Below are 12,798 nucleotides of genomic sequence, written 5' to 3'. Positions count from 1 at the left end.
AGCATAGATCTGTCATGTGATTTTACCAAAAAAATTGCAAAGAAAATAAGGAAAATAGCTCTACACAGCGAAAAAACTGAGGACTATTTGTATCCGCCATTATGCGACTACCATTTTTTTCGCGCCATTTTTCTATTTAGTGTCTGTATGCCTATAAGAAAAACTTTTTTCTCTGACAGTGTGCCAATTTCATTTGAAATGTACAAGAAACCCAAATGCATGACGAAATCCAAGGTTTTAGCTTGATATCAACAGTTTCCAGGTTTTTATGGCATTTTCAGTACCATAAGACAAAGCGTCAGATTTTGTCAAAAATAGCTGTCGCGACATAATGTTGAAGCAGTTACCCTAAATTCAGCCTTGTTTTGCCCTGTTTTGACATTTTCTACTCTGATCTGCATGCAAATTACACATTTAAACTGTTATATATCTTCACTTTTACCTCTGATGGACAGAAAATAGCAATCAGTAGCCTATAAATATGCAGTTTATGAAAAAAATACACCCAAAACAGTGAAAATGTGATATTTTTGGGTTTTATCCTCATTTTCAACAAAATTGCCATTAATTTGTCATTTTCTATCAAATTCTAATCAAACTAGCCCCTTTCCACCATTATCTGGCCAGATTTCATTTTTTACCAATGTCATCTTATAGGTTATAACACACTAAATAGTTGTTGTTCTTTATTCTATATAAAACTGACCTATTTCCAATGACCGCAGCACACATCAGGACCCATTTTAAATTTCTGTAACTTACATTTTCTTGAAGAATATTGTCAGTGCTAACTAAAAATCAAAAGAAAAGTGGGGGTCATGTTTGATGCAAGAAAAATAATTTCAGTCAAACACACAAACTGCAAAATCAGCTAAAAAATGAGACCCCAAATTATACTGGTGGTGTATGATCTAAGTTTCCATGAAAAATTTTGTCATGGTGTTATTACATGATCAAAATGCTATCTTCATGTCAAGCATAGATCTGTCATGTGATTTTACCAAAAAAATTGCAAAGAAAATAAGGAAAATAGCTCTACACAGCGAAAAAACTGAGGACTATTTGTATCCGCCATTATGCGACTACCATTTTTTTTCGCGCCATTTTTCTATTTAGTGTCTGTATGCCTACAGAGCCTCAATTTCTGCGCATGCGCACTGTAAATGGAATTCCCCAGCACAAAGGAAAATCAAAGCACTGAGAGTACTGATGGGGCGGTGCATTTCAGCCGTTTTTTGTAACATTCTTAGATGAAAGTCAAATATTGAGATAGGAACCTGTGGTTTGCGCAAGAGACTTCGTCTGACCGAGGATGACATTCATGCCAAATATAAGATAGATTGCATGATAAAATGTGAAACACCACATTTTATCAATTATATTCAACGAGTTTAATAAATTCAATGTGGATAGTCACAAATGTAAGATGAATTCTTTTTATCACATGTTAGCCTTTCTTGTCGAAACACCAAATATTCGACTTTCTTCTGCTATATAAACAAGTCAATTTGACGGACGTCGCCTATACTATAAATGACGTCAATGTCAAATTTTTATTACAATAGTGTAGTATCGTTTTTATTTCATGGCTGTATTACACTCCTGCAACGTCAACATGTAATAAATAGAGAATATTAGGTTACTGTCATATAAATTTAAATTTATTAAGTGAGTCAGAGAAAATATAAACAAGAGGGCCATGAAGGCCCTGTATCGCTCACCTGACCTATTGACCTAAAGATCATCAAGATTAACATTCTAACCAAGTTTCATTAAGATATGGTCATAAATGTGGTCTCTAAAGTGTAAACTAGCTTTTCCTTTGATTTGACCCGGTGACCCAGTTTTTGACCCAAGTTTGAACTTGACCTAAAAATCATCAAGATTAACATTCTGGCCAAGTTTCATGAAGATACAGTCATAAATGTGGCCTCAGGCTCAACAAGCTTTTCCTTTGATTTGACCTAGTGACCTAGTTTTTTACCCCCACCTGACCCAAATTTGCATTTGACATAAAGATCATCAAAATCAAATTCTGACCAAGTTTCATTAAGATATCATCATAAATGTGGCCTCTACAGTATAAATTAACTGTTCCTTTGATTTGACCTGGTGACCTAGTTTTTTATTCTAGATGAACTAGATTCAAATTGGACCTTACGATCATTAAGATCAACATTCTGACCAAGTTTCATGAAGATATAGTCACAGATGTGGCCTCTAAAGTGTTAACAAGCTTTTCCCTTTATTTGAACTGGTGACTAGTTTTTGACCAAAGACAGCCCAATATCAACCTCGTCAAAGACTTTATTGAGGGTAACACACTAGCCAAGTTTCATTAAGATTGGGCCCAAATTGTGACCTCTGGAGTGTAAACAAGCTTTTCCTTTAATTTGAACTGGTGACCAAGATTTTTGACACCAGATGACCCAATGTCAAACTCTTCCAAGATTTTTTGAGGGTTCCATTCTGACCAAGTTTCATTAAGATTGGGCCAAAAATTTGACCTCTAGAGTGTTTACAAGTTCTTCCTTTGATTTGACCTGGTGCCCTAGTTTTAGAGCTAAGATGACCCAATCTTGAACTCATCAAAAATTTTATTAAGGGTAACATTCTGACTAAGTTCCATTGAGATTGGCTCAGAATTGTGACCTCTAGAGTGCGAACAGTCAAATTGTTGACAACGACGACCAATGACCGACACAGGGAGATCACAAAAGCTCACCTTTGAGCACTTTGTGCTCAGATTAGCTAAAAATGAGGCTCAAAAATCATTTTTACTACATTCAATTTGATCCGAGTCTGCCTTGCATATAATTCTGGATATCATAACTAAATAAGGTCTTTTATATACTGACAGCGATCATTTAGTTATGGAATTGTCCTCTTAATTTCAACTGTTTAAGATCAGCACATAAAATGCGAGTTCACTGTTAGAATATTGCAAAAAAGTAATGTCTACATATAATTGTAATATTATTCAAATGTTTTGTCAAAAGAATTTTGATACTAAACCTACAATTATAACGATTTTATTCTGAAAATTGCATTATTTCCCAGGGCTTTTCACCAGCAAATTGGGTAGAGGCCTAGGCCTTTAAAATTGGAAAATTTCTGCGCGATATCTGTCCAGATTGGGAAAGAATGCCATTTATGGAAAGATATTGTTAGTGTAAAAAAGTTAAACAGTAATAAATATTTTAGACTCAAATTTAATTTTTACTGTTATAGATTAGACTTTACAGCACTTTATTTTTCAGACTTCCAAGTTTCACAAATTTAATCCCAGGCCGTGTTTTTGGTGTTATTATTACCGGTACCCTCGAATTTACACAGAACACAACGGATTAGACTGGTAATGCGCAACACGCAGTACTTTGCGATATAGTAAGACACAAAATCGACACCTGACAACCGCTTCCCCGATAAAAATAGAATGTAAACAAAATTAAACCATTGGTTGGTTTGATTTTGGGAAATGTTATCTTGCATTTTGAGAAGTTTCTCTGCCGTTTTTTTTTTTTTTTTTGAAAATCCTTGATTAAAATAGAATAGGCTTAGTTTATAAATAGACACCAACAACACCAAATACACAATTTTAAATGTGTTCAAAATGTGTTCATGGAAAATATTGATTTATTTATTAATTGCCTAAGATTTAATAGGCGAGATCGTGTTTGTATACAAATCCGTTGTATATTCTATTTATAGAACTGATAAGAAAAGATCGGATGGACAGACGCCGAGTGTCCATGTTTTTGGTTAACAGTGATGTTCTTCTAAAGGCTTATAATTTCTAAAATCACAATTGATATCAATAATTTTTTGATCAATGGAAAGGATAAAAAATAAGCATGTATTGATCACTGTTAATTATTATTTTGAAATAAAACGGATTAATTATGAACGCTTAATAGCTTACCGTGTTTTCCTAAAAGTTGAGGGCATCTACGGCCCTATTTAAATCATATGTCAGTTAAAACGGTTATTCATTTTCAAAAGATATTTGAATAACGAAACATGAATACCGTAAGCATTTCGAAACTTTTTGATTTTTTAATACCCATAAATGAACGAAATAATTCAGAATTAAAAATTCTAATCCCATACACAAACAATGTAAAATTATGTTTTGCCCACCATCTTCCAGAACCAGAACCACTCATTCCCAGGCATTCATTCAAGTTTCACCCTCATCCAACTATCATAAATTTTCATTCTTCCCTAGAGCAGTATATCATTGGAATGCCTTGCCCCCAGATGTTGTCAACTCGTCTGGGCCAGTGTTCAGTCAGGCTGTAAGCCAGATTGAGCACATCTCACCTTAAACACACCTGCCCTATTTTTAACCTGTTTTTAACCATTCTCCTTCTTTCTTTTTACTACTACTTTTTTACTCATTTTAACATTCTTGCTAGTTGACACGCAAAGTCTAGGTCCCCAGCAGGGGTTTGACTATATGGAAGATAGATAGATAGATCAGATAAACAGGTGTTGATCATGACGTCAGGGTGATCTATCCTATTTGATAAGGAAATACTTTGGCTACAAACAACAGTGGATTTCTTTCTTAATTAAGATTTAATTCGACATGGAAAAGGTTGGGAAACCAAAAATCGGTCATGTGGTTTACGGAATACCTAAGTTATTATCGATTCCGAAAATGGCAAATCGACGGGAAAACAGTTAATTGGAGTGGTATTTGTTGCACAAATAGAATGTGGTCCAACTGATGGGATACCAATTTGTAAAAATGTGCGTTTTGTAATATTATTTAACCGAATGCGACTGGAGTCGTACACATGTTGAATTTCAGAGAACAACTGACTTTGATGATGGAATTTTATGCTCGTTCATGATCATAATCAAAACATTCGACTGCCTTGCATAGAAATCTGAAGATTAATACGTCAAACCGTTATCTATCTACATGTATTTATACTTGATTACCCCTCTTTACGAGTATTATGTGCAGCTGCGTGCCTATATAACAAATTTAAAAGTAGAATGGACAGTAGAATACACAAATAGCTGAACAGCTGAAATATTGAATAGAGCCTTTGAAATTAATCAAAAATATTATAAAATAAGATCTGAAAAACAAACTCTAACCTTGTTTAGTTTTGTGCCCGACCTCTGTTCTGCTTAACATGTTTGAATAACTTTGATTTGCTGTCATGCAAAATTTTGTCCGAAGTTCATGTATACCGAATTACCCATCTTCGCCAAGCAAACGAATGACGTGACTTATACACACGCCATAACGCCGCTTGACAGAACAAATAGGCAACCCGTATCCTCGATGATTTTGTTCAATAACACTCCATTCCAGATGCAATATCTATCTAGATTAAATTGCAGAAAGCTAAAATCCTGAACAAATGCTAACATGAGTCACTTTCCGTTTCCTCAAGCGTTTCCGTTATAAAAACTTTTATGTAGTAATTGCAAAAACGGTATGCATACACTATACATTTGTACCATGGTCTCACGAACCTAATAAAAGTCCAGTTTATAATAATAATCGCACAGATATGTCTTTTTGCAGTTATTCTAAAGAACAAGATGGCGTCGTTTTAAGAAAAAAATTAAAAAAGTAGTCCGCAAAGCTTACAAGTCACTGACCTGTATATATTTTTAGATAACCAAGTGGGGTTTTCCGTCACGACGTCAGAGTGTAAAAATAGTCTGGCTTACCTGCCCCTTCACTGTCGTACTAAAATACATAATACGACGGGAACCAGACTAGTTTAAAATAGCCGTAATATAGGTCATATTCATGCGCTTTGTTGTAGGTGCTCTTATTTATGAGAGGATGTAGAAAGTGGATGCGCTTTGCCGTTTTGCACTAAGAAGTGACGGGCTTTCATTTTCCCGTCTTAATTCCATTGGAGGGGGGAGCTTACGCACCGCCCCAAAAACCGGGACAATGAGAGAATTGTAATGGTGTTTGTTTTCACATACTTACCATGCATTCGAAGGTAACGACGTATGTTAACCTTTGTGACAAATTACATGTTTGGATTGTTTCAATAACGACACTTTTCCATCATCGGGTTTAGTAATATGTAATGCGCGTTCAGCCAGAGAGTCGCCTCAATTGGAATGATTTTAACGTCAGAGGTTATTTCTAAGGTCACAGAGTTTGACCAGCTTGTAATGACAACAGTTTTTGCGATCAGTTGCTCAGTCAAGTGTGACTTACCAATTCTAAATGTTCCTTCTCAAGAAAAGGAACAATAATGGACTACATGTATTATTACTACCAATAAACGAAACACGAGAAATCTACTTCTCTAAACAGAAATCATCTAACGACGTTTCAAATGCGCAAAACAACATATATTTCCTGTTTTAGCATGCTGTGATTTCAGCGGATCTTAAATTCTTATTAGTTTACTTACTGCTACTTTTTCGACCAATGATTATGTAAAGACCATGACAAATGTTCGTCAACGTAACAGCTAGTCATTATATTCAACATAACTGAGACAGAAGGATCTGTGAAGTACCGTGATAATACTGGTATGCCATCGAGCAGCTATACAAAACTGAAACACATTTGATTTAGGAAGAGTCTGGTTTGGTTTTTATATTGCAATAGCTGGTTCTAAGCTTGCCAATTAAGTCGATTTTTTTGTTTTATTAAAATCGGCTAATTATTGAGAACAAAAGTTTTTCTGCATTTAAAATCAAGTAGATCTCGTTTGTTTCGCCAGTCTTAATGTATTGGGGTTCTGTAATTCCAGTTTTAATTTAGTCAGATTAGTTCACTCTGTTTTTTATTTCCTTCGTTCAGATCACGTCAAAAAAATATAAGTCTCACACCAAAAATGAAGTGACTTCTCCGTGATATATGTAAACTAGCCGAAAATATAGATCCATGTTGTTGATGCAGTATTGTACTATGAGGCATATAAGGATGTGGCAGTTTTAGTATTGCCTTAGTCTTACTGCTTCCTGTATTGAGAATAGATCAAGACCACTTTCATTGTGACTTTGCTTGCAGGATTTACTTTAATTCATTGAGAAAATTTGTACGTATATGTTATTGCTAAACATCAGCTTTTCTGGGAACATTTTCAGATGGTGCTATTTTTCAGAACAGATTGTTTGTTTTTGGTCCTTATATGTAACATAACATATAACATGTCTTTTAGTTTTGATAAGAAGACCTGTTATACTAACTGGCTATAAACATTACTGTAATTGGCCTTCTGACGACGAAGAACATCACTATAATTGGCCTTTTGACGACGAAGAACATCACTGAACATCATTGTAATTGGCCTTCTGACGGCGAAGAACATCACTGTAATGGCCATCTGACGACGAAGAACATAACTGTAACTGGCCTTCTGACGACAGTGAATTTCGATGTAATTAGACTATTGACGACGAAGAAAATCTCTTTCAATCGATATTTGTTTGGTCTGGTCGTTCTTAAGGCGTATCTAAAAAGCTGTTACCCCTCCGGAAACATAATGAGCGGTATCAAAATGATAAATTAAAAGCTTTTATTGCCAGTGAAATCGAGGAGAGCATCAAGATTTTCAACCGAGCCCGTCCTACATGCCTTGCAACAGACTGGTATCATACATTGGCTCCTGCAGAAACACTGCTCACGTCCTGTGAGACAAATCCTGCTGAGTCTCGGTACTAGTATATATCTGTTGAAGGTAAAAAGAAAAATAGTTTGTATTACACTGCACAGATCTTACTACAGCTATGGATCATAACCCACTGTTGAAAACTTCTCTGTCTTCAGTGATTGTGAGACTTGCTGTTCAAAATCTTGACCACGGGAAACAAAAAACTGAAGGTATTCGGAAGAGCCTCACACTAGCTATGATCAATGAAGACTCTCCTCCGGAAACATGGACTCATGTCTATACATATGGATCAGCCACATCAAAGATGGAGGTGCAGGAGTTTTCATTCTATACCATCTGGCAAGAGAGAAACACTACGTTCAGCAACAGGAAAACACTGCAGCAGTTACATGGCGGAGACTGAAGACTCATGAAGGTCGTCTCAATGATTGAAGACTCGGCAGAAAAAAGCTCCTCAGCCGCCTTTCTTACAGATGCATTTTCTGTCATGGAAGCTCTGATCAACAATAAAGCTCCACAGCTAGCCAGGAGAATGCAGTGCCGAAGTATCACCTGCAAAGTAGCATTTCAATTGATTCCATCCCATTGTGGACTTGCAGGCAATGAAGAGGCAGACCAACTGGCTAAGCTAGAAGCTCAGTTAGAAAATCAATAACACCTGTGAGCTACAAGGAGAAAGTCACCATCATCAATAAGGATATAGTGTAACCAGGTGGATTATTCTGGATCTTAAGTTACTCAGAAGTTGCTTCCCTTTGACCAGTTTTTAGTAGCAACCAGTCAAGCATTGAAATAAGTTCCCGCTGTTTTATGAATTTTAGTCACATGACTCCGCTTTTTCTTCAGTTGTCCGACATGTTTTCAAGGGGACAGTGGAATTGTTCCATTATAATCTATTTTGTGTTCATGGAGGAGTTTATGATTCTTTTGAGGTTAGGAAATGTTTTTGTTGCCTTGCAATTTATTTCTTTGATAAGTTGCAAATGAGCTGTGCTTAATTGCATTGTGTTTTTAATGCTTAATTCATGTACATGCATTGTTGACATGATTGATGAATTCTAAGATGGCGGCATTTATTAGCTTGTTGCTGAAGTGACACCCAGTAATGGTCAGGTGACTTACCGAGTCTAACTCCGGTTGGATGTCATTTTGTAAATAATAATCGTGGATAATACACTCAGCTGATTCCGATGGTACAGTAATGGCTGACTGTCGTCTCTGTGTGCGCGATCACAGCATGCAACCACTCCCGCCCTAGACTGTGTCCTATATTTATGCCTATCTATAGAACAGTCGGGTTCGACGTCTACTACATTGCAGTAATTCTAAGACATCACTGTTTCTATTCTATTGTACATCTTGTTTTGCAGCCTAATAGTAACACATGGTAGCAGTGTCAGTAACCAGCTCACTGAGAAAGTACATTTTTGGTGTTTGTGTGTCTGTGTGTCGCGTCAAGAGCCCAATCCACAATTGGTATGTATTTTTATATGTAAACTATGTGATATTGTTATCTTTTTGTTATTTCATGGGTTCTACTTATTTTATGTTAAATAACCATTGAGCCGGCCACTAGACAGGAAATACCAGCATCCATTTGTTCTACATTGCTTGATGATTATCAATTATATTGAAGTTGTATGTATAATGATGAATGTATAATTATGATTATTGTATAGTTTAAGTGTATACTTGTATGTTAATGATCTCTTTGCAAAAGTATTGAGTGCATTTATACTTATTTTAAGAGCTTGAGATCTGAGAGATCAGGGGGATCAGTGAGATCCAGGAGATTACAGTACACATTCAGCTGGATTAAAAGTGAGAAACTGTATGAGATTATGTCCATGATCAGACTGATTTTGAAAGAACTTTACCGCAAGTGTTACTTTCTAAATACACAAGCACTGAGATCAGTTGATTATGAACATTAAACCGGATAGTCGAACCCACCTCGTCTTATATTTTTCCTTTTAAATTTTATAACAAAAAGGGCATAAGGAAGGCCAGGTAACAATAGGAAGATGCTTTTCATCTTCTTGGTCGGTCTGAACAAATGATGCTGGTTAGGCTTCGTTCAGGGCACAACAAGCTCAATGCTCACATCTACAAGAAACACAGACTGGCGCCATCAACAACCTGTCCATCTTGATCTTGTTTGATTACGGTGGAACATTAGAAACATGCACTCACCGCGCCTGCGCCAAGTTACTAAGATTTTGGAATTCACACCGCCCCCCGCCCCACACCACCGACTGCTGATGTAAATGTGGAGACTGGATTGGTTGCTGTCATGTAATTACTGATTAAATCCGGAGGTAGAGAGTCCTGACCGTATTTGGAATGAAGCTGGTGAGTGAGATCAGACTACGGAGCATATATTTCAGAATTGTAAAAGGCATGACCATGAGCGAGATGCGACTTGGCCGATAGATACCTCAATCCAACAGAAACTGTATGGAGGCATATCCACAAGTTTCATCGAGGCTACTGGTCTGACAGCGTAGGGCGAACGAAGAAGAAGAAGAAAACATCTCTGTGACCAGAAAGGAAAAGACATTGTACCTAATATCTGGTACTTTGAAGTACAGGCGATGACAGCACTCACGTTTTATTCATCCGATTGAACTGAGTATAATCAGAGTTCAGATATGAGCTGCCTGAAGCCCCTATTATTTGTTATAAATATAAATCACCAATAAAAATGTTAACTTTAGATATAATAAGATAGTTTCGGACATGGATACACTATCAAATACGCTGGACGTGACTCTTACGTCGCGGAGACGTACTTGACAAAATTCATACACAACCAAAACGAGTTTTCTATTATTTTCTTTGTCCGCTAATATCAAATCGCCCATACTGGATGTACGCACATATTGAGTGTACAATATACTGACTAAAGGTTAGGGTTAGGTTTAGCATAGGTTTAAGTGTACATTCAATGCGTGCGTATACTCAATGCGGGAGAATTAATGCTGGCCTTTCTTTGTTGTGTTCTATAAGTCCACAGAATCGTTTTATAGTATCACTAAAGTCAGCGCTGGATTGAGGCCGCATCAGAACTTAAGTCTCATAATCCAAGAAAAAAAGATGATTTATTAAATATTGCTTTTCAAAAGTTTGAATCAAAACGTACAATAGTAACGTACAGAGTGAAAATAATCTTAATAAGAAGCAGTTCTTCACAATAAAATATTTGTGGCAGAATTACGAGTCTTGTATCATATGCTATGAGCAATGATGTTGAGTTTGTAAAACATACATTTATTTTCAATCTTATAAGGAAACATACCAAATCAGCCCAGCTAGACCAAAGCACAATAGAGAGAGCAAATTTCTAGATACTTAACCGAGCGAGACCTGTGTTTTCTGTGACGATTTGATAAAAGACTTTGTGTCAGATATCCGGACGAGACCTGCGTTTTCTGTGACGATTTGATAAAAGACTTTGTGTGATATCCGGGCGAGGTCTGTGTTTTCTGTGACGATTTGATAAAAGACTTTGTGTCTGATATCCGGGCGAGGCCTGTGTTTTCTGTGACGATTTGATAAAAGACTTTGTGTCTGATATCGGGGCGAGGCCTGTGTTTTCTTTGATGATTTGATAAAAGACTTTGTGTCTGATATCGGGGCGAGGCCTGTGTTTGCTTTGACGATTTGATAAAAGACTTTGTGTCTGATATTCGGGCGAGGCTTGTGTTTTCTTTGACGACTTGATAAAAGACTTTGTGTCTGATATTCGGGCCAGGCCTGTGTTTTCTGTGACGATTTGATAAAATACTTTGTGTCTTTATGTCTTAGACATCCGCCTCTGATTCACATGGAGGAGGTGACAGTTACTTGCGGAGAACATTTTTCCCTTAAAAAAGCTAATGTGTTTTCTAACAAAATGAATAAGTAATAACGATACCTTTGATAACTGAGATAAAGTATCAGTCTTGTGGTTAACGCCGTTTTTCAACAGTATTTCAGTTATGTAATGGCGGGCAGTTAACATAACCAGTGTTTCTGAGTTCTGTACCAGTACTCCGCAAGTAACTGCCAACTTCCCCGCATGAAACAGAGGTAGAGGACGAATGATTTCAGACACGAAGTCTTTTATCAAATCGCCACGGAGAACATACGCCTCGCCTAGGGTTCGAACTCACGACCCCGCGATCCGTAGATCTGCGCTCTCCCTATTGAGCTAAGCAGACGGGAATCAAGACCTTGAATGTGATTCCAGTAACAAGGGGTTCCCTCACCCCTTCCAGCCCATATCAACCCCGACCTGATAACATTGATATCAAAAGACAGTAGCCTGTTATTCTCTATTAATCATAGATTATTTCACGAATTTTCGCAGTGTTTACAAATCCATTAAACTGGCAAGTATTTCTCACATCTATGTTTTCTACCACTTAATTGACAGCCTTTTGCAATTTCATTAATTTAAATCTAAAGATCTTACTTAAAATGTCTAAATATTTCTTTTTCTTGTTAGTTTCTTTTTTTTTGCCTGTTTTCAACAGTAAATATTTTATTAATGAGAATATAAATATCTCAATACGATTCTGAGATTCAAAACAAAATGTTTTATTACCCTCATGAATGACTGAAAAGACACCCAAGGATATCTAATAGGAAAACATTATATTCCAGGAAGGCAACCCCTCAAATCGTATATCTATAATAGTGTACGGCTGGATGTGTATATACTAATATATTCACCAAAAATTTACAGTCAAAGTAAAACATAATTATTGACCACAATGATGACACTATTTAATACAAGAACAATATACTGCCAGTTTCAGAAAAGCTCGCCGAATGGGCGTTTATATCAAACGCAGGTAGTAAATGATGTAGCTGTCACTTCAGTGATCGGTAAGAGAGCAATTTGATGACCCTTTAAGTTTGCTCCGCCCAAACGTATATTTCTATCTGTAGCAGTGGAAAGCAACCTAGTTACAAAAGTGAAGTATTACAGGATTTTATTTCAGGATAATCCTGCATAATCATACATGTGCATGTACACATACGCAGCATATACACTTAAAACTATTTACATTATAGATCTGAACTGTCTGAAGATCGACATTGATGTGTATAATTTGTATTTATAAGCAACTCTCGACGAAATACAACACAGCTGGTTTCATGTATTTATTTTGAATCGATGTATCTACAGCTCGATTAC

At 36.5% G+C, this 12,798-nt stretch overlaps 1 protein-coding gene across 1 annotated transcript; it reads left to right on the top strand.

Annotated features, from left to right (window-relative positions):
• Nucleotides 1–8,470: 8,470 nt before the first annotated feature.
• On the top strand, nt 8,471–9,561 carry LOC123562640 (uncharacterized). The gene is made up of 3 exons (XM_053523179.1): nt 8,471–8,545; nt 8,984–9,089; nt 9,362–9,561. The coding sequence occupies exons 1-3, from the start codon at nt 8,520–8,522 to the stop codon at nt 9,545–9,547; spliced, it is 318 nt and encodes a 105-aa protein (XP_053379154.1). The 5' UTR covers nt 8,471–8,519; the 3' UTR covers nt 9,548–9,561.
• Nucleotides 9,562–12,798: the final 3,237 nt, after the last annotated feature.

This window comes from Mercenaria mercenaria, chromosome 2 (assembly GCF_021730395.1).
Source record: "Mercenaria mercenaria strain notata chromosome 2, MADL_Memer_1, whole genome shotgun sequence".
NCBI lineage: Eukaryota > Metazoa > Mollusca > Bivalvia > Venerida > Veneridae > Mercenaria > Mercenaria mercenaria.
Note: the sequence above shows the minus strand (reverse complement) of the source record. Positions and strands in the feature narration are given on the sequence as shown.

Excerpts from the sequence above, each read along its gene's own strand:
- LOC123562640 (XM_053523179.1), top strand. The coding sequence starts at position 8,520 with ATGGAGGAGTTTATGATTCTTTTGAG. Across the intron at positions 8,546-8,983 it reads GAGTTTATGATTCTTTTGAG|CCTAATAGTAACACATGGTA; the intron begins GTTAGGAAATGT and ends CTTGTTTTGCAG. Across the intron at positions 9,090-9,361 it reads AAGAGCCCAATCCACAATTG|AGCTTGAGATCTGAGAGATC; the intron begins GTATGTATTTTT and ends ACTTATTTTAAG.